The following is a 21,563-nucleotide window of genomic DNA, read 5'->3' on the forward strand; positions in this document are numbered from 1 at the left end:
CAGAGCTTCGCTGTAGTTGGTAGACAGGTAGTACCTTCTGGGTTTTGTGTGTCGGGTGTGCAAGAGTAGAGAAGCTAGGTAGGTCTGCCTCGGGGTCTTTTTTTAAGACCTCTTTCGGGACCAGTCATCTGAATGCATGGCAGGCTGGAGCATCTACTTCCAGAATGTCTCACTTCCGTAGCTGTTGGCGAAAGTTGTATGTTTTAATTTATTTTGTTTATGTTTTGTTTTGTGGTGCTAGGGTGGCACTCAGAGCCTCAGACTTGCTAAGCACTCGCTGTACCACCCAGCTCCATTCCTAGATTTTTAGGGGTTGCTGCAGTATGTTGACACGTGGACTCCTCTAGTTGGTTAGCTGACTGTCCTTAAAGTGTGGGAGCTATTTCCCCCAGTCTGGCCGATCCAAGGAAGAGTAAAGAGGAAACCACAGGCATGAGACACTTGGTCTCAGGAGCACACGCCACCATTTCTACCTTACTCTGTTCTCCAGAAGCACACCCTCAAGGGTAGTCCACAGTTCCAGCAAGAGCAGTTGGGCCCTGCCTTTCAAAGGGAACATCAAAGAATTTTTGATCATTTTTAAAACCATCACGGAAAGTGAGGCATTTACTTGATTTGTGTGGAAGATGTCAGGGTCAGTTTTATGTACCTAGAGTGTAAGATATTTATGAATAATCCTACTTTTGAACTGAAATTCTCTTCATAAACAAGTATATGCCTCTCTCAAATATGATTATGCCATCTAATTTAATCTTGCTAACAAAAATAATCAAATCTGTTGATATCTATTAAGGACACAGAAAAACTACAGTATTATAAAGTAAGTAACATAACCTGAAGGAAAGATAGAATTCTTCATACATCCCCCACTCTCAACCAAGAATTTATTACCTAAAAAACAAAATGGTATAAATTTGAGTTTTCCTTTGTTCTTTCACAGTTTTCCTCAAATTGTAGTGTTTACAAGATTTGATGTGGGCTGAGTGTGGTAGCACTACCTACACTCTCAGCATTCAGGAGATCAGGCAGGAAGATCGGTGTGTGTTCAAGGCCAGCTTGGGTTACGTAGTGAGTTCAAGGCCAGTGTGAGGTACATAGTGAGAGGTTGTCTCAAAAAAAAAAAAAAAATTGTTGTAAGAAATTTTGTACCAAAAAAAAAAAAAAAAAAACCCGCTTATGGCTGGCATGGTGGTACACACATAATCTTAGCTACTCAGGAGGCTGAGGTAGTACGATCACAAGTTCAAGGCCACCTTGGGCAACTTACGAGACTCTGCCTCAAAATAAGAAAGCAAAAGGGCTGAGCATGTAGCTCAGTGGTACAGCATTTGCCTAGTGTGTCTGAGGGCCTCAGGTTCAGTGCCCAATACCACTCTACCATAGTCCATCTCCTCACCGCCAGGACACACTGTCCGACATCTGCTCCGTAAGGGAGGAGAGGGGATTCGGCGTCATGGTTTCACAAGTGTCTGTCCATGGTTTGGTTGGCAGACCCGATTGCAGAAACAGTGTGGTGGAAGGACCTGCGTTGGGGGGAAAACTGCTGACACTGTGGTGGCCAGGAAGCTGAGAGAACAGGCAGGAGCCAGGAGGGAGACACACCCTTCCTTCCAGGTCAGGTCCTCAAGGATCTAACCTCAAGATCTAAACTATAGTGCACACAGCCCGAAACCAAAACTACAGCTATAACCAAGTACATAAACAAAAATCCACTTGCAGTGTATTTTAGGAAGAGTTCATGAATTTTTTTCGAGGGTCATGGGGGTGCAAATGACTTTTACTCCCTGCATAGCTGTGGACTTTGACCTTGGAAAGGAGAACGTGTTCCGTCCCTACTCCTCTGAGAACCTGCAGCTTTGGTGTGGAAGGCCCTGGAGACTGTGATACTTGAGTACATGCTGTGATTTTCTCCCTGTAGTTCGCTAGCGTCTTTCCCTACTCTCACCTTGTTTTTCATACCCCTTCTGCCTGCCAGCTTCTAGGACTCCTCTCCTGCCGCAGGCTTGTCTGCTGTAGGGGAAGTGAAGCCCGCAGCAGGCAGCCACTTGCTGCTGAGAGCTGGATTTCCTTGGCTCAAACCCAGCTTCTGTTGTGGGGCCTCTGGCCCTGTATCTGTCAGTTGAGTAGCATGTGAAACCCAGAGCAGGTCGGCAATTTGATAAGTGTTCAGGGGTCATAGAGTGGCATGTACTGTTAGTTTAAATCTTGCAGATACTTAATCAGACAGAAATCCTGAGATGGCAGACACTGGGATAATTCATGTCCCTAACAAAGGAAGGAAAGCCTCATATAAAAGCTTTTGTTCATTTTCTCTCTTTATCTCCATTTCTAGAGAAAGCAACTTTATCAGACTCATACCTTATTTGACTAGAAAGAAACCAGGAGAATTTGTATAACTCTAAGGCACTTTCTGTTTGTGTATCTACTTTCCCTGAATACATTGGCATCACTCTCAGTCTTCTTCTGCAGAACAGTTAACCTCATGTCTTGATCTTCTACCTACTTCTGTGGAGCTGTTCATTTTAGTAGCCCGTCTCCTAAGAATGCTGTTTCTGAGAACGTGTGCCACTTGCTGCTGTGTGTCGGTGCCTGTCAGGAAGCATTGCCATCTATGTGTGCCACCACTTGCCGCTGTGCCTGCGTATGTTCATCTGTGTGTATGCCAGGTCTCACTTTGCTGCTCATTTCCTGTCAGAAAAAGAACCTGATTTTGGACAAGGTTAATCCTACAACAATCAAAGCATTCTTAAAAAATCTAAAATGTGGGAAGGACTTAATTTTACACCTATTCTAAGGGAAAGAGAGTACCTTTAACTATGTCAAAATTTTACATCTCTTGTCTTTCACCCTTGAGAAAGGATTGGCAGTCACAGGTATGTTAAGAAGCATAAGTACCAGAAACTCATACCCTGCTGGTCTGTGTGGGATTCTCCAGTCTCAAACTGGAGTATTTCATTTACATCACTGTTGTCTGCTTGGTGGCATTCATGATTATTAGGCACACAGATTTAGCAGAGAAAGCATTGGATCACATGAGAGTGTGATTTCTTTTAAACTTCAGGCATTCAGTTCCTTAATTTAATTATTGTCACTTTCCTTTTCCCTTCCATCCTGTAGCCCTCCCTCTGTTTCCAGGTCTTCTTTGCATTTGCAAAACATTTACCTGCCTGCTTCCTATTATCTGTCTTTTATTTTGCTGTTTATGTTATTCATACTTTGGGTTTTTCATATAAGAGAAAACCATGTGATGTGTAACCTGTGTCTGATTTATTTCATTAACATGGTTGCAAGATACATCCATTTTCCTACAAATGTCTCAAATTTTTTTCTTTCCAATTTTCTTTTGTTTTTTATGTCTCACGATAAAGCTTAATCTTGCTTCAAACTCAGTGTGTAACACAGGTTGACCTCAAACTGGAGACAGTTCTCCTACATCACCACACCAGGCAAATGTATCCTTCTTTCTGGCTGAGCAGTACTCCATTGTATAGAAATATATATATATATATATATATATATATATATATATATATATATATATATTTGGTCTTTTCATTTTTATTGGTACCGGGGATCGAACTCACGACCGCCTGCTTGCAAGGCAGGCGCTTATGCTGCTGAGCTAAATCCCCAGCCCTAGAAATATATTTTTAAAATCCATTCATGGGCCGGGGATATAACTCAGCAGCAAAATGTCTGCCTGGCAAGTGCAATGTCCTGAGTTGAATTCCTGATACCAAAAAAAAAAAAAAAAAAAAAATCCATTCATGTGTTGATGGACAGATAGGCAGCTTCAGTATTCAACTGTGATGGATTGTGCTGCTTGAATGTGGGTTTTCACGTACAGCTGTGATATGAGGTCTTTATCTGTTTTAGGAAGATGCCTAGATGTGAAGCAGTTGAGTAGAATGGAATTTCTAGTTTTAGTTTTTGAGGAACCTCCATACTGATTTCCATAGTAGTTATGCTAATTTACATTCTCACTGACAATGCAAAAGTGTTCCTTTTTCCTTATTGCCTGTTATGATTGTATCTAGGTGCCCCTCTCCCTGCCTCCAGAGTCTCACGCACTCATAGGTGGGGGTTCTCAGAGATGGCTGGATCCAGGATGTACAAACTTGAACTAGGGGTGTGTGATACTGGATTAGCCCACTGATTGGGTTAGCACAGCTCTGGGTGTGGCTGAATGGATTTAGGAAGACAGAAACCCTATCCTGGGTATGAGTAGCACCAACCAGTAAGCTTGGAATTTAAAGGAAAAGGGAGATTCTGTGCTCTGCCCCCTGCCTCCTTATCATGGACTCTCTCTCCTCTCTGCCTTACCCTTCTGTCATGCCTGTCTGCTTTGGAATCAACTGAGCAAAACCTCTACAAACTGTGAGCTAAAATACAGTTATTCTTCATCTAATAACCTACCTGTTTAACAATTGTTTGGACTTGAAAGCAAGGTACACTGCTGAGACTTAAAATCCACTGCTCACGCTTAGGACTTAACTTTTTTTTTTTTTTTTGATACAGTTCTGTATGTTCTGTTTATAGAGCCTGAATGCCCTTTTTTTTGTACAGTGTCCCTTGTTTATGTGATACTGTAATTTCTGCTGATTGTACAGTACAGTGCTGTAGTTTCAAATTTTGTTATACAGTACTGTGTGTAAGAGTTATGTTATGCAAATAAAAGCAAAGTTATCACATTGGGGTTTCTTTTGACCATTTCCTTCTCCTGAAAGTTGTAATGTGCATACTGAAATACAGATCCTTATTTAGTGGCCAATTCCCTTAACAACCTAATCACAGGAACAGGACTCAGTTGTTAAATGAGATATGTCTGTAAGCCTTTCCTACTTTAACATGTCCGTGTTGGGTACTTTGTCCAAGCAGTGAGAAAGTAACTGAGATGCAACTGCACCGACATTTGTTAGTTGGTTTCTAGTCTTTAGCCATTCTTTCTGGAGTAAGATGGGATCGCAGTGTTGTTTTAAATTGCATTTCTCTAGTGGCCAGTTGTGCTAAATATGTTTTCTTTTTCTTTCTTTCTTTCTTTAAGAGCAGAATATATTTATTGAGAGAGACAGCAGGGGTCCCTAATGGGCTGCCAAAGGCCCCACCTTTCTAGGGATTTTTTTATAAAGCAAAACGACAAGGTGCAGCGTGTCCAAGGTGGGGAAAAATGGGAACCTGCAAGGCAGGCTTGGGTGGGACAGAAGTATGGTCAACCAATAAGATCACAAGTATAGTTGCTCGGGTAAAATTGATTAAATCAAGATCAGAATTCAGGAAAGCAAGTCACATAGCAAGTGGGCAAGAATTCAGAACAGGATCTTTGCTGTACAGGTTGGATTAGTGGCTCTTTCTAGTTTCCTCAAAGTGATGGATACCTGTTTAGAATATCAATCCCTGAAGTGTATCCTTAGGGTGTGGCTGCGTTTGTTTTGTCTTTTGTCTTGGTATCTGGCCCAAAGCAGGAGGTGCTTTTTTTCCCACCATAGTTGCAAGATATCTGGCTCCTTGGAAAGCCTGGCCTTGTCTGGCTGCCTGTAATATTTTTATCTAACTCAGTTGCCTATAACAATCCCCCCTTTGAAGAAGTACTCTGAACTGCCATGAGGAAAAAATGGATAATGATTGATCTGGCTTTTTCAGGCTGAAGGGGATTGTAGTTGTTGATTGGCAGGCAGAGATGCTCTACAGTGTCTGTGTAAAGTCCCTCAGTAGGCACCAGGCATTTTCATCTTGGGTAGGCATACAGCTTGAAGCCTGGAGGAGACAAAGCCAAAGAAACAATTAAGTATGCATGGGTAAATAATAGAATCAGATTACAGGATAATTATGAGTACAGTTACCAAAGATTTCCACCAAGAGGACCCAGTAATGGTTTCCCATGAGGAGGATAAGGATAAGATGTCCAGAGAATTTTAGAGTCTGACATGTCATTGATGTGTCATCTGATACCTTGAGCAGCTATTGAGATATTAGCAAAAGGATCAGGAATGTACACACAACATTCCTCTGCTAACTGCTGTTACTAAGACTAAGACTGCAGACTAAAGAAGCTCCAGGGCAAGATCCTCATTAGTTTAACATCACCAGCACCCTCTGAGTCCTCCGATTATCACCTCCTCAATCAGTAAATGCCAAGGTTCTGGCTGCCTTGCCCCTTTTACAGCTGAATGACAGGTCCTCCCGGATCCCCTGTCCCTGTCCCGCTGTTTTGTGTGTGGCTCTTTTTTTCCACCTTCTGCCCTAACTCCTGGCAGGAGATTGGGACCCACGGAGGGGTCTACAGTGCCAGCTAATAAACTAGGAAAACTGACAGTATATTGTAATAATTATTTAAACCATATGAGTTGTTTATTTCTGCAGTTTTCTATTTAGTCCTTTCAGTTTGCCGATGGCTGTGGGGAACTAAAGCTGCAAAAATGTGAAACTGTGGATAAGGCAGGACAGCTGCATAGAGCATCACATACTGTCACCACGCTTGCTCTCTGTCTGTCTCTGTCTCTCTGTTTCTCAAGTAGAGAGAGAAAGACAAAGAAAATCCTGGGGTTTCTAACTTAGTATTAATAGCCTTATTTCATTTTATCGTATTTATGTGACCACTGATGCAAATGATTAATTTTCTGTATACAACATTGATACAGACCTTCCTTTCAAAATAACTTACTTAAAATATCAGTGTAAAGAATATTACATAAATTGACAGGTGGCTATGACATCTGAGTGCAATCTACTTGACTATTAGTAAATTGACTGTGATGGCTATGACAAACAAGTAAAGCCAGCATGTTAATACTAACATTTATAGAACCCTCGAAAGCAGTTGATGCCCTTCTGAGCTTATGTCCTCATTTATAAAATGTTCTTTCATGTGTTAGCAATTCAAGCAAGATATGTATTATCACCACGAGACTGGGTTGAGGATGTGGGAAGTGTATTATCCAACTCAATAAAATATTGACCATAGTGTGGGTCAGATATTCCCTTTGAAATAGTCAATAAAAGTTACCTGTCTAGTTAGAGAGTGCAAGATGATGCTGTGCTAACTCCAGTGTCTCATGCAAAACAGGACAAAAATCCATTTCTTGCTCATGTATGAGCTTTAGGTGAGGCTGCTGCTCGTTAGTCTGTTGGAGCACAGCCAGGCAGTTCTCTGCAAATCTGTGGGAGCAGGAAGCAGGTGGTACCTCACATGCCTGCCCTTAGGGTTCTGCCCAGAAGGGACATCTGCCACTTCCAGGTTTCATTAGCCAAAGCAAGTTCCATGCTAACTTCAAAGGGGCAGGAAAATGCAGTATTACCTTACTTTCAAAAAAGGCCAGCAGCCAGATAGAATTGGTGAGGGTCGTGAATATTACACCACCCCACAAAGCATCTGTTAAACAGTTCTGACATATCCTCTAGATGGAGACATGTAGCTAGCTCATGACCCTTAGGAGGGTCAGACTGGTGCTTAGGAACTGTATCTCTCAACCTCTAACTAGCTCCATTCTGTGTATAGAGAGCACAAAAGGAGGCATTTGCTGCAGGTGGATAAGGTAAAATGACCTGTCCTGAGAGCTTCTGCTCCTCTGTTGGGTTGGGCCACTTCATTTCTGCAAGTATTTATGATCCAGGTGTGAGTGTGGCTGAATTACTGACACAGGACAAAATCTGGGTTTCTCCCAAATTTGCTTATTTATGTGGTCTGTAGATGTAATTACTTTACAGAAGTGAAATTGCCCTTCATAGTTTTACTCACAGTAATTGCAGGAACTTTTCTAATTTGAGATCACTTAGCAATGGATTCAGGACCCATACTTGGTTTATTTCAGGTCAGTTGAAAATTTAATCCTGTAACCTCGGGATTTCTTTTTCAAAAAGTAGAGTTCCACACAGCTTTTTTCTGCTTTGCTTTCTTTCAGACTCCTGTCAGAGGATGTAGGAATGGACGCCCCCTTTGAGGAGGGAACACTGAGTCCCAGCGCTGCAGACATGAGGCCTGGTGAGAGAGGCATTTGCTCCTTTCCTGCAATGGCGTTCGCGCCCAGACGTTTGTTACTCACAGAGAGGACTGTCTCCTGTGCATCCAACCTTGGATTTCACTGGTGAAAATATAGAAGGGGAAAGTGCAAGACAAAAGTGTCCAGCTCAATTTGATTAATTTCAGAGTCCACTCGAATATTAATGCTCACTAATATGGACTGTACTTTATCTCCTGGGCTACAGCCTTGTCTGCCAAAGTTTGCAGTTCCTGTGATCATTATAGTATATTACATTACCAAATTCTAACTGAATTCACCAAATTTATGCATAATTTTAAGACTGTTTAAGATAAAGAATGTTATATTAAGAAAAGCTTAGTGTTCTAATTATAAAAACCACACCATGGGGGAAAGTGTAGCTCAGTGGTAGTGCAATTAGGTTGTATGTGTGAAACCCTCGGTTTGGTTCCTAGCACTACAAAAACAAAACAAAGCACATAACTACAACAACAACCTTGTATTATAAGGCTTTAAGCCCAAGGCATATACAGAAAAAAATTTAAAGTTTCATTTGCAAACTACCTGATTCTCATTCTGTGCTAGCGTCACTGTCTTCAACCATACCAAGTTTAAGATTACCCTGAGATCCTGAACCATGGGATTTTTAGCCAAGTCTAGAAGGGTAGAGAGAAGGGAGGTAACTGAATTTGTTTTCTGTTCTAATATTTAAAGTACATTCTTGGGAATACTGGTCCTGTAACATAATTATTTTTAGATTTTTGTAACCATTGTATGTCTCTTAAATACTCACAAAGTGCTTTGGAATAGTAAAGGCACCAAGGCTATAGTTAAGCTGTATGGTAGCGGTTAATACGTAAAACTCTTTAAATTAATTGAGATTAATAGTAAAAATTTAAAATTCCATTCTTCAATCACATTAGCCTCATTTTTAATTGCTCAGTAGCCATATATAAAACATTCCCATCATTACAAAAATTCTTTTGGAAATCACTGACCTAAGAACTCCTGTAATATAGAACCCAGTATTTTCCAAATATTACAGAAACTTTTTTTCTGATGAAAACCTTACATGGTACACAGTGTGGGTGACATTGTATACAGAAAAGAAAGATCTTAATGCAAAAGGAACTGTGCCAATTTCCTTAGCCCAGGCCAGAGTTTGAATTGTGGAGTTGAGGGATATACCAGATGTCCTTCAAAATCCTTCATGCTGTAGAAACTGGTCGCTTCATTAAATAAAGACAGGAAACTTTTCTTTTACAGTACTCTCACAAAGACAGAACACTTTAATGGCCAGACATACAGGAGTTTTTCCACATGCACCAGGCAGTTCTCTAGAGAACTCCAACCAGGGTGTCCTATAATTCAGTCCTGGGACTAACTGGAGAGAGTGCCAGCTCCCAATGGCCAAAGAGCACAGTTCCACAAGACACCAGGGACCATTGCAGGGGTCAGGCTGCATTCAGGCTTCTGACCAACCAGCTTTCGGGTTCACACAGACTTTTCTCAGGCTTAATAATTTTCTAGCACAGCTCACAGAACTCATGGAAACACTACATTTACTGGTTTAATAGAGAAGATACAAAGGACACAGACAAATAGATGGCAGGGTTCATAACATGATGATCATTTCAGATTTAAGGACTGAAAACAAAGGGCTTCTTTTGGGAGTCTTAGGAATTGTAATTCAAGAAAACACAAACTCATGTAGCTCGGAGTGAATGCTCTAAAGAAGTTCAAGTTGTACAGGTTGTTTTTAAGGGAAGGAGAAGCTGAAGACAAAGGAAATCACTAGTTACATGTAAAGGGAGGAGGTGCAGAAACGTTGCCCTAACACTGGGCTACCCATCGTGAAGCTCTGTTTCTTTGACTTATAGGACTGTCTCTAGATAAAAAATAATTTGTCCTTTGTGACGGTTACTCCTATATTATTCATTAAAAGATAGTGGTCTTTGCAGAATTGGCCCAGTTTAAAATTTCGCATTGCTGTACTAGGTTCAAGAGTTCATTTTCTTCAGCAGAAGCCTGACATGTATAATTCTTGGGTCTCTGAAGACTTCACAATTCCATTTTCAAATGCTCTTTAAATGTTGCTTTGTTTTCATGATTTTCTTCTGAATTTCATATTTCTTCCTGTTGACCATGCTAACGAAGTATCGATAATCCATCTTTGGCTTGGGTCTTGATTGAATATAAATCTTACCCTCAGAGTTGGGAAGGCTCATTCCCAGTAAGTCAGGTTCCCTGCAAGAGTAAAGAAGCTACTGTAGACAGTGTAAGGCCACATTTGAGTAACAGCAGGGAGACAGCTGAGGATCAGGGCTGAGGCAACATTTGATACTTTTCTTTGGAGGCTGCTTAATAAGATGATTGCATGCTTGTAGTCAATGTGAGGTAATTACTACAGGAGTAGAAGTAGTTAAATAATGAGTTATACATTATATTAAAACAAGAATACAAATAAGTAATTATAACACCATCAATAAGGATTTTAACCAGCTGAAATTTAACCCAAACCAGGTTTTCCATAAGATTCCTAGGCTAGGTATGGGGTCACTTAAGAGAGGAATTTGGTTTTTTCATATGATTAATGAGACAGGTGATACTTGATGCCTTTTCTGTTACATAAACCCAGCATTGTATCTTAGTAATAGCACAAGTGCCCCTTTAAAAAGTGGTGATGACACTGAGTGCCATGTATTCTCATAGGCCTACTTTTCTTATTAAGGACATTTCAGTAGTGTACTTACCAAGTTCGGTGCTTGTGCTGAGTAAAATTAGCTAATGCTTACATGTGAGCAGTCATATCTTACGGCCCTAAAGTTGGGACAAATATAGAAAGTAAGCGGTGAGGGCTGGAGGTTTAGCTCAGTGGCATAAGCACCTGACTTGTAAGCAGGCAGTCATGAGTTCGATCCCTGGTACCGATAAAAAGGAAAAAGACAAAAAAAAAAATATTTTTTTGAAAAAAAAGAAAGTAAGCGGTGCACCGCTGAAATACTGATCGAATTCATCTGCCTTTTTAACAGTGCAAAACTATTGGTGCCCATGTAAGAGGAAGATTAAATACACTTTCGCAATGGGGGAAAGCCCACATGCAGTGTCCAGCTCAGCTGAAGGGAGCCAGGGCCAGTGACATGTTCCACAGAACCACTGATTCCATTAGCTGTTGCCAGTCAGTGCCAGGCTGTTAGCAATGAATCTGGGGCCAAGAGGCTCTGGAGTTTTTCATAGGGAACAGCACTTGGACAGACAATGCCCAAGGCGATCAGTATTATTTGGATGACCATTTTAGTGTGATTATACTGCTTCCAATAAAAGGAAGCCTCCAAGCTTAAATATACATAACTATGGGTAAGACATGTATATCTGCCCCATAACTGAGGCATAGTTCCTTTTATGAGACAGGTAGACAAGCATTTTTTTCTGCCCTTTTCAATGATGCACTTATGGTATCAACATACGAAAATATCAAAGTATGTCCAGAATGATCCAGAGTTTGATATATGAGTCAGTAATAACAAATGTCTTAGAAGGAGTATGAGTACGAGGAATTCAGGGTAAAAGATAATTGCATCACCAGAAGACTCAAGAGCTAAGCCACTTGGATTTGAGATCCATAATTTTAGTAGCTTTTCCTTTGATTTGTTTTTTAACAAGACTTTGAAACAATCGCTCAACTAAGATAGCCATTCTTCCATTCTGGTCAGAGAATGTTATGTGACACACAGTGTACTTGCATCTTCCTGAAGATTAGCTAAGAAACTAGAATTAAATAAGCTATTGGTTTTGTTTTGCAGGTATATATAAGTGACAGTAAGAATAGCAAGAAGTAACAACACCATCAGTAAGGATTTTAGGCAGCCAAAACCAAGCCATCTTTTGAATAATTTCCCTAGGCTAGGCATAGGCTACCCAGAGGCAGCTATGTATTTACCTCCCTTAGAGAAGCAATAGTGGGCTCATTATTCTATTTAATAACCTTAAAATGCCAATAAAAGTATGCTTCCCATTCAGGTTGTTTAGTTGTATACATTTCTTCTAATTTCAAAATATCAAAAGAGTCCCAAAAGGGCTGCCATAATTTCACACCATTTGAGTACTTTCAGTCGATCAAGGCAAGAATTTACAAGAAGGCTTACAGGTTTTAGCGATCAAAGAAGCCAGAGCTGTGCGTGGTGGCTGCCAACAGCATCCTTGAGGAAGCAGTATCCCTGAAACACTTAACCCAAGGTGAAAGTTACCTGTTGTAGAAACCGAGTGACGGGCCAGGGATACTGAGTGACGGGCCAGGGATTTAGCTCAGCTGCATAGTGCCTGCCTGGCAAGCACAAAGTCATGAGTTTGATTCTGGATACCCAAAAAAGAAAAGAAAAGAAACTGAGTGGCCACGGGATATAGAAATCTAGATAAGAGACTTTCTTCCTAAGAAGCTGGCAACAGAGGTCACCAAAGAAAGTTTCCAATCATTGACCAAAGAGAGGTGGGAAGTTTGGAGGCGGAGAAAATTCGCTCTCACAGTCTGAAGCCACCAAGGAATCAGTGGAGCGTATGAGTTGCAGAAGCACCTGTACTCATATCCTCAGAAGCATCAGAGGTAGAGATGAGTCACTTCCGATCCCACTTCTGACACCATCTAATGTCAGTTCAAACACAGGAACAGAAAGAGCTTCATTTAGGGCTCACGAACTGCAGTTTTTAAAAACACAAATTCAGATAGCCCTGAAAGAGTGCTTCAGAGAAGCTCAGAGGTTGCAGTGGTTTTTTGTTTTGTTTTGTTTTGTTTTTTGGGTTTTTTTGTAAAAAAGGAGAAGTAGTCAGAGAGAATTCCACAAGGTACATGCAAAGGAAAAAGGTGCAGAAAAGACATTCTAACTCAAGGCTGTGCATCACTAGGCCACAGAGGACTGATTTCTCAGGCTATCTCAAGGTGAAAGGTACATTTGTCATTTGTGACAAACAGTTGTGGCTGCGGCATTCATTAAAGATGTCAGTGGCTTTTGCAGTTGGCCCCCTTCAGACATTCACATTCCTGTGCCTAGTTCAAGATTTCATTTTTACAGCAGCATCTTGATAATGTACAAGTCCCTGTCCCCTAGTGACCTCCCTACTGCATTTCGAAGTGCTCTTAAAAGATTGCTTTTTACCATGATTTTTTTTTTTTTTTTTTTTTTTTTTTTTAGGATTTTACACAAGGTACAGAGGAAGTGGCATGCAGTTCCAATGCCCTTTACCATTGTGCCGCCTTCCAAGCCCATCAATGCATTTACTAATGTACAAGCTTCTCAAACCTGTTATCAGATGTCTTTATAAAGTCTCAGCTCAGCCTGTCACCTCCTTCCCAGAGGTCATTAGGCGGGGATAAGTTCCAGTTTTCTAATCACTTGGTCTTTTTAGTGACCAGCCCTATCCTAAGGCTAGGTAGGGCCCCCTCCAAGTTACCTCGATAGCATATACTCAGTTATGGTCAAAAAGAGCTTTCTCCAAAAGCAGAAGACACTCCAACCTCTCAGGAAATTCTGATAATTTTGGGAGCTCTGCCTAGAACCAGAGATAAACACTAGATACTTTTCTTGTTATACCACATTAGGATATTTCTCTTTGGTTGGGATAAATGGTTCAAAATGACTTCCCAAGCACTGCCTAAACAAAAGGTACATAAGTAGAAAATATATTCCACATTGAAAGCGGGGGAGCTAAGGCTCTGTGAGCCTTAGCATAAGATTATCAGATGTCATGGAAACCAAAATGCCCGCAGCGCTCCCATAATAGGTGGTGACAGCTTCTGTGGTACAAAGAATGTAACCCGAGAGTTACTTCAGGTTTTATTTAAAAAACAAAGCAAGACAGGTCACTAAACATCGTATTTAAGGAACTGAAAAGTATTTTGGGAGTGCCTGTCAACATAACTTATTTACTGCCATTCTTTAGGAAGAAACTTGATAGGAATAATTAGAAAATATATTTTTAACTTTGTATTATGCAGTATGCATCATCAAAATCCTATTCAATATTGTGGCAGTATCAAGTTCTTAAAGATGAACAGAAAAGTTTAAAAAAAAAAACAACTTGTTTCCTCCTTTGGACTCGCTATCCTTCCCTGTTTACCATGGCAGTGGTGATGAGGCTGGGAAGCCAGTGCTGAGGCCTCTGCTGTCAGGAAGGGGTCCAGACCCCCCATTAGGACGTGTAGCAGATCTGGCTTTGCCGAAACAGTCTTAATAGGTAAAAGGGCCAAGGCCACCCTAGGCAGCTCTGTATGCAGTCTAACAGTGAAGTCACTCCTGTTTTTCTTCTTAGAACCTCCTAATTCACTGGACCTCAATGACAGTCACCCTCGGAGAATCAAGCTCACAGCCCCAAATATCAATCTTTCTCTGGACCAAAGTGAAGGGTCCATTCTTTCTGACGATAACCTGGACAGCCCAGATGAAATTGACATCAACGTGGATGAGCTTGACACTCCCGACGAAGCGGATTCTTTTGAGTATACAGGCCACGGTAAGTCGCCAGGTTGACAAAGCCAAAGGCAAGTAAATAAATAAAAGATTATCTAAGTGGCGTTAGGAACAAATTCTTCATTTTTGTGTCAGTGGCTCCTATGTGTGATTTCTGGAAAGTTCTATGTATGTGTGTCGTGGTCACAGTTGGCCAAGGTCGACAGTTGATAGAGTGCGTCAGAGCAGGAGTGGTTCCCAGAAGTCACATCCATGGCTCTGTTGTAAAGCCCGTAGGATGCTGTCTGTGTTGTAAGGTAACTGGATCTGGGTTTGCAGAGAAAGAGAAATCAATCTGAAGGTAAAATTTGAAGAGGTGAAATCAGGGCTTCCTGATGTCGTAGTACAGGCTTCCACTGTCTGGACTGTTCATTCCACCAGAACCAGCCATGCCCGGCTCCTTCTCCGTAATCAGACCTTAATCAGATGTCACCTCCTGGACAGGCCACCTCCCTGCTTACCTTGACCCATCCACACTTTAGCCCGGTGTTCATTTTCTTCTCCATGTGCCATTCACTGAGATTGTATTATTTAGCTGGTTTGCATGTTTATCATCTCTTTTCCCACCAAGGTAGAGGTAATACTGTGTTTAATGCTGTATCTCCAAAGAGAAGGAGGAAAGAAAGGATGGAGTGGGTGGGGTGGAGGAAAGACTAAATGAAGAAAATAAAAAGACTAAGAGCTGGCATTCCTGATATGAATATCAGTTTCACTTTAGTTCTTTCCTGTGCTCAGTGAAGTTTGGTTTGTTAAAATTTATATGCAAATATAAAATATTTACTTGTAAAAATCTTGTGGCATTATGTGGTTTCCATTTCATGTCTAGCCAGGCAGCATTCTGAAGTTATATTCACAGGTTAAAAATGACAGAGTGTTAGCCACAACTGTTGTTTTTCTTAATTTTAAAACGTTTTCTAGTCTTAAACAGGATGTCACAATTCAGTGGAGTTATGATAATCCTAGGTACCCTACTCATACGGGACATAATTAAGATCTTCAATAAATTAGTATTCATCCAATGGTGATTAAGCCACCAGAACTAGAACCAAAGATCAGTACAAACTTAGATCCTGTCTTTACAGACTGAAAGCTTTATTTCCTTAAGTTAATAAAAAAAAAAAAAAAAAAAAGTAGAAGCAGTAAACTACTTGTTCTAAAGGTTGCTGTGTTTAGGAACTCTTTTTTTTTTTTTTTTTTTTAATACCAAGGATCGAACTTGTGACCTTCCACTTGCCAGACAGGTGTTCGTAGGGTTGCTATGTTTAAACAGAGAATTTATATTGCTTTTGTCATATTCCTAAATTTCTATACAGTGTCCCCTCTATATCTGTGACAGATTGATTTCAAGACCCCAAACAGGTACCAAAATTTAACCGTACTCAAACTCAACCATACTCACACTGTAGTATTTGCCTGGAACTTGCTTATATCTTCTTGTATACTTTAAATCATCTCTAGATTACTTACAATGTCTAATACAACACAAGTGCTATGTAGATCGTTGTTGTGTAGGGCATCATGATCCAGAAGAAAGTCATTGCATGTTCTGTACCCATGCAGTTTTTCCCCTGAATATTAGCTTATCTGCATTCAATATCAGTTGAATCTGCAGATGCGGAACCAAAGGATATGGAGGGCTGACTAGTTATCTGAATATTTGATCTGGGAGGTTGACATACACAAACATGAAGGAAAGAAGGTACTAAATTCATGTTGGTTCCCACCCTGCAATGTGTTCACCAGCTACTACAACTATGCCAGCTCTCCACAATGGCCCCAGCTCTTTTCCTGCTGGTATACTGACTTAAAATCCTACAGGGGACAGCTGTGGCGTGACACTGCTGGTCTGCCCTGTCCTCCCCCTTTACCTCCTTCTTGCAGTGGAGAGCTTTGTCACACCACATCTGAACCTTTTATTTTTATAAATAGTAAAACTGTTAAGCAAGGTGGTAATGGCTGGGCAAGCTGATAATTAAAGCTGCCACCTGCTCGTGTGGCTCTTTTTACTCAGTTGGCACAGTCGTGTCAAAAGAGCTAGTTTAATGGCCACAATCCTCCTTCCAGATCTTAAGCTCAAAAGACAGAATTTTAACATACAATGTATTCTGCACTTCTTAATTTTCCAACAAAAAGTGTATCACTTTGTAAAAATGTGCAGACCTGGACAACCGACTGCATAAAAAGAACAGAAGAGAAACACATAGTTCTGAGATGTGAAGTAAGTGCTTGCAAATGCATGTGGTGTTCACAATGTGCCAAAGAGATCGGAAATGTGTATGTGGTGAAGGACTTAGGATGTCAGGTTTTCATTTTAATAGCAAGCTTAGCGTTTTATTATACCAACCTTAAAAATTTAATATCCAGGGCTGGGGATTTAGCTCAGTGGCATAAGCGCCTGCCTGGCAAGTGTGAGTTGTGAGTTCAATCCCCAGTACCAAAAAAAAAAATTAATATCCAGAGGTCAAGGAACATAGATGAACTATTTCTATTTTCCAAACCAACCACAAAGTAATATCCAGAGGTCAAGGGACAAAGATGAACTATTTCTATTTTCCAAACCAACCACAAAGTAATTTTTGCTCTAATTTAGATCTCAACAAAAGCATTTCATATGGGAAATGGAAAAGTGATAAAAAAAATTTTTGCCTGCATATTTCTGATAAGAATGTTTTAGGAAACACTCATCTACTCTTATACTTCTCCTTTCTAGGCTTCCAAGTGATATTTAGTGACTTTATCTAACCTGTCTTTTCTAAAGCCAAGCCCTAATGATAGTTTTCTGGTTGAAAAGTCACCCTAACATTATTTCCAAGTAGCCAGGGCATCACTTCATTAATGTGTCTGTAATTTTCTATATTTGCAAAATATGTAGGCCACCACTTATAAAAATTAGTTCCTAGTTTTAAGTCTGCATGTAAACTAACCAGGCATGAAGTTTATTCTGCCTTACCCACAAGCAGCCTATGTCATAATAGTATTGTTTGAAAGGGTGATTTTTTTCCTTGCATTTTTGTATACTGAGATTATACATTGAAATTAATTTCCTGTCTGCTGTTTGTCATCAAGAACATTTTAAAGACTTCTTAATTATACTCTGAATGTATTACTCACTGTTCCTGACACAGTATCTGATACCTGTAATTTTAAAAATGGTTTCATTGGGCTCATGGTTTTGGAAGAGTCAGTCCATGGCAAGCTGATCTCAAGGCAGAAATATCATGGTGGAAGGGTGTGATGGAGCAGAGATGCTCGGTATATGGCAGCCTGAAACAGAGCAAAGGGCCAGGACCAGAAGAGAAGGGGCTAGGGCCCAGTTACTGTGTGATAACCAGCATTGCACTCCGTGACCCCAGTCACAGTCAGAAGTGTGCTTAATGGTTTGCGAGGCTTCTCTTTCCTGATTTCCTCCTCCCTCCCTTTCCCCCTCTTCCCTCCTTCCTCCCTTCCTTCCTTCTTTCCCTCCTCTTGGTACTCAAATCACATCCTAAGCTCACTCTACATTTCCTATTTTGAGATAGGACCCCACTAAGTTGCCTAGTCTGGGCTCCAGTCTGCAGTCTCCCACCTCAGTCTCCCAGAATTATACACAACTACATGTGACTTAGGTAGATATTTCTTAATCCGGTCAAGTTGAAATATCATGATTAATAGTCACACTGGACAGTTTGCTCATAACAAAACATCTGCAAACAATGTGTTTTAAGAGGATCCACTATCTTTATAAGAGCATAATATAAAGAAGCCTCATCACCTTTCACAAATGGAGGTACCTACTGGAAGCCACAGCTAACTTCATCTGTGGTTAGTCCATAATGAGCTGTTGTAATCCCAAATAGTTGGGTGCTAAATATTGTAACCCCAAATATGTATTGTGATCCAAGTATTATAACTCTTTTTAAAATCTTCCTCACTATCCAAAAAGATGTTCATAATCCTGTTGAGACATTACTGGAATCCGAGCAAATTAACTCCAATCTGCCACCTCCAGGGCAACCCATGGTGAGAGTAAAGACACCAAGACAGATTCAAACTTAAGGGAAGCCAAGGGGTCCTGCATCTACTCCCCATGAGGATGTGCAGACAAAGGACTTGATACAAGGCCTCCAGTGGCTCCAGGAGAGTGATGTGAGGATGGCAGGAATTGGGTAACTTGAGCTGGCTGGCCAGGTGGGGAGAAAAGCATCTCTGTAAAATGCAGAGATAAGGATGTGCAGAAGGATCAATTTGCATAATTCAATTAATGTAGCAACTGAATTGTTTTAGGAGGCTATTGCTTTAGTTTTTGATATGTAAACTTTTGTGCCCTGGGGTCTCATAGCCTTTTTGTCTCAAGGCTTATACCCAGTTAACATTCCTGGAGCTGACTGGCTCTACCATGCCACTGCGCTCTTTTATAGAGCACATGTGTTTTATAGAGAGCACGATGTGAGGAAACAGGAGACTGTCTGATGGCTTTAGAGATTATATACCTCAGCTAGCTTCATTTATAGTGCTTAGAGCCAATTAAAATAATACCATAGTCAGCTCTATACATATCAATGTAAAAAAATAAGTCTCAATATAATCAAAGACACAGCAGTTGTTCCACATTCCAGAGGAGTCACTGACATTGTCTCCTACATCAAACATCACAGACAGATTCCCAGTGGTTGTTTGGGTAGCACAGAACTTTTAAGAGCTTGTGCGCTAAATCAGCTCCAAAAGGCAAGAGGGAGAATTCATTTGACCTCTCCTCTGCAAGGGTTTCATTGTATTCCAAGTCCGGGGAGAAAGCCGCTATTTGAGAAAAGAAAACAACCATTTCTTAGGTAAAGAAAGGATGAGACTCAAAATTAAATTTGGAGCACCTAGGGACAGAGAGTTAAACAAGACCTGAATATTTTTGCAAACACAACATGGTGGGAGGAGACAGTAATTTATAGTTACAGCAGAAGACTCATTAAGCTCTGGAGAGCATTTCTGTCAGTGACACTGTCTTTACTTTTTACCAGCTTGTATTGTTGACTCCTAGAAGTGAACTCCTTGAGAGAACTTAGTATACCCCTAGCTCATCAAGATTTCTTTTCCCCTCTTTACAGCAATCAAAAGAGAAAGGGACGAGGGACCCTCAGCAACTTGCCAGCTCCCACGCATGAAACATTAGGCACAGCATCTTATGAGAACTCTCAGCCCCAAACTTTTATACCAAAATGAATAGTAATGCTGCATATATAGATATATATATATATGCATGCTTTTAAGATAGAGGTATCCTTTTGCATTATAATTTTAGAAGAAAGTCAGCAATATAAAATTTCAGAATTTTAGTTGGGCAAAAAATACATAGGAATCTATAAATTTAAAAGCTAAGCACACAGGAGAAAAATAATTGCAACTCATGACTAAGTTCTGTAATAAGAACTTCAGCAGATCAGTAAGGACCTCATATCCAAAATATTCAGCAGGTATTTCCACATTAGTAAGAGAATGTAAGTAGCCAGTAAACATTTAAATTCCTTTTTAATTAGAGAAATTCAAACTGAAACAACAGTGAGATTATTTCCATCTTTAGCTGTCAAAGAATAAAAGCTTTGATAACCTGGGCTTTTTAATAGGAGGAGACAGGCTGTCATTTGTATTTTGGTGTGATGTATTCAAGGACAAAAATGCCCACTTTGACCACAGATCCAGTTTTCCCTTGCTAAAATGTTGCCCTGAAATATTATGTGCTTTTCTAGATAGGAAGTTCATTGTAGACCAGGGCATGTATATACATCAGCATCAGAAAACAGACAGTAGAGACTGGTGGGAAATAGCATCCCCAAAAAGGCGCTTGAAGTCCCTAACACAAGCAGATAGGAACTCTGGGCAGATGGCAGATTTGCCCACGTGGAACAGTATCCAATTAGAAGCTGAAAGTTGTTGCATTGTGTCCTTAATAAGCTGCTGATTTGGGAATGTGGTGGAAGGAACCACACAGGCTCTTTCCTTTTTGGATGTGCTGGAGTAAATTTCTTATCAAAGACTGCTTGGCGAGGTGGTGGTGGTGGTTGTTGCCTTACGCTTCCACAAACTTAGGAGTCTTGTGAACTCGAGGCCTTGGACTGTTTCTGGTCTATAAACATCTTGTTTCTCGCATACTACAGCATTTGAAATAAAACGCATGGGAAGTATCAAATGTATGTCAGAAGTGCCCCCGGGAAGTCAGGGGTCCACCCTTGTTAATAGAGCAGGGAACCTGACCTAAGGTGTCCTGTCATCAAGACCCCAAGCTTTGAGCATGCTGAGTCATCAAGGAAGCCAGCGTGTTCTGGGCCTGATGAGTGAATAACCTACAGGATTAAGGGTGGGTTGGCACCAGTTCATCCTGCACTGGGCCACTGAGGATACGGACCTTCCGCTCTATGCCTAGCTGCCCCGCCCTCTCTTGGAATGGCCCTAGTGTGAGTTTGGTTATTCAGTCCGTCAGTCAATGTGGAAAACCAGACTAGACTTCCTGTGATAAGGGTAGTGTGAAGCTCCTGTGAAGTATGTCCCAGGGAGTTTGGTCCTGGCGGCTCTACCAGGAAGGGCCTTCTGAGTTGGCCACTTGGTGCCCTCTATTGTAAAGCCAGTCTTCCTTCAGCCCTGCTCTCTTTCATTTCCAGAAGATTCTGTGGTCAACAAAGACTCTGGCCAAGAGTCAGAGTCTATTCCAGAATACACGGCTGAAGAAGAGCGTGAAGACAACCGGCTGTGGAGGACGGTGGTGATTGGGGAGCAGGAGCAGCGGATTGACATGAAGGTCATCGAGCCCTACCGGAGAGTCATTTCCCATGGAGGTAGCCCAGCCCTGAGAACGGGGCAGTGGCAGGGGCGCAGTTTGCAATTGGAAGACAGGGGTGTCGTATCCCAAAGACCCTGCTCTATAGTCTGTGTTCAGGGGACTTGAAGCCAAGGCCATTACCTTATACTCTCTGTTCATTAAAAATCAGAAAGGCTGCCAGGCCAAAGCAATGTCCAGTGTGGGGTTGGGGCAGCTTTTAACAGCTCTTACCTGATACCTGTTAAGATTTTGGCTGTCCACTGTGGTGGATCTGTCCAGAATTTCTGTGGGGTGTGGGGTTGA

The 21,563-nt window shown here is 41.1% G+C and overlaps 1 protein-coding gene across 10 annotated transcripts in view; it reads left to right on the forward strand.

Annotated features, from left to right (window-relative positions):
- The window catches only part of Prune2 (prune homolog 2 with BCH domain), a 277,788-nt gene that overhangs the window by 193,871 nt on the left and 62,354 nt on the right, over positions 1-21,563 (forward strand). For all 10 annotated transcript variants that reach the window (XR_010047791.1, XR_010047792.1, XM_063249631.1 and 7 more), the window contains exons 10-12: positions 7,899-7,978; positions 14,280-14,480; positions 21,103-21,276. Coding sequence is in view for 8 of the 10 variants with exons in the window: in XM_063249631.1 (XP_063105701.1) it covers positions 7,899-7,978; positions 14,280-14,480; positions 21,103-21,276 (455 nt within the window). In the remaining 2 variants the exon portion in view is untranslated. The remainder of the gene's footprint in view (positions 1-7,898; positions 7,979-14,279; positions 14,481-21,102; positions 21,277-21,563) is intronic.

The sequence above is a fragment of the Cavia porcellus genome, unplaced genomic scaffold, assembly GCF_034190915.1.
Source record: "Cavia porcellus strain 051 isolate PalLab524CR breed Dunkin Hartley unplaced genomic scaffold, mCavPor4.1 scaffold_1, whole genome shotgun sequence".
In the NCBI taxonomy this organism is placed as follows: Eukaryota; Metazoa; Chordata; class Mammalia; order Rodentia; family Caviidae; genus Cavia; species Cavia porcellus.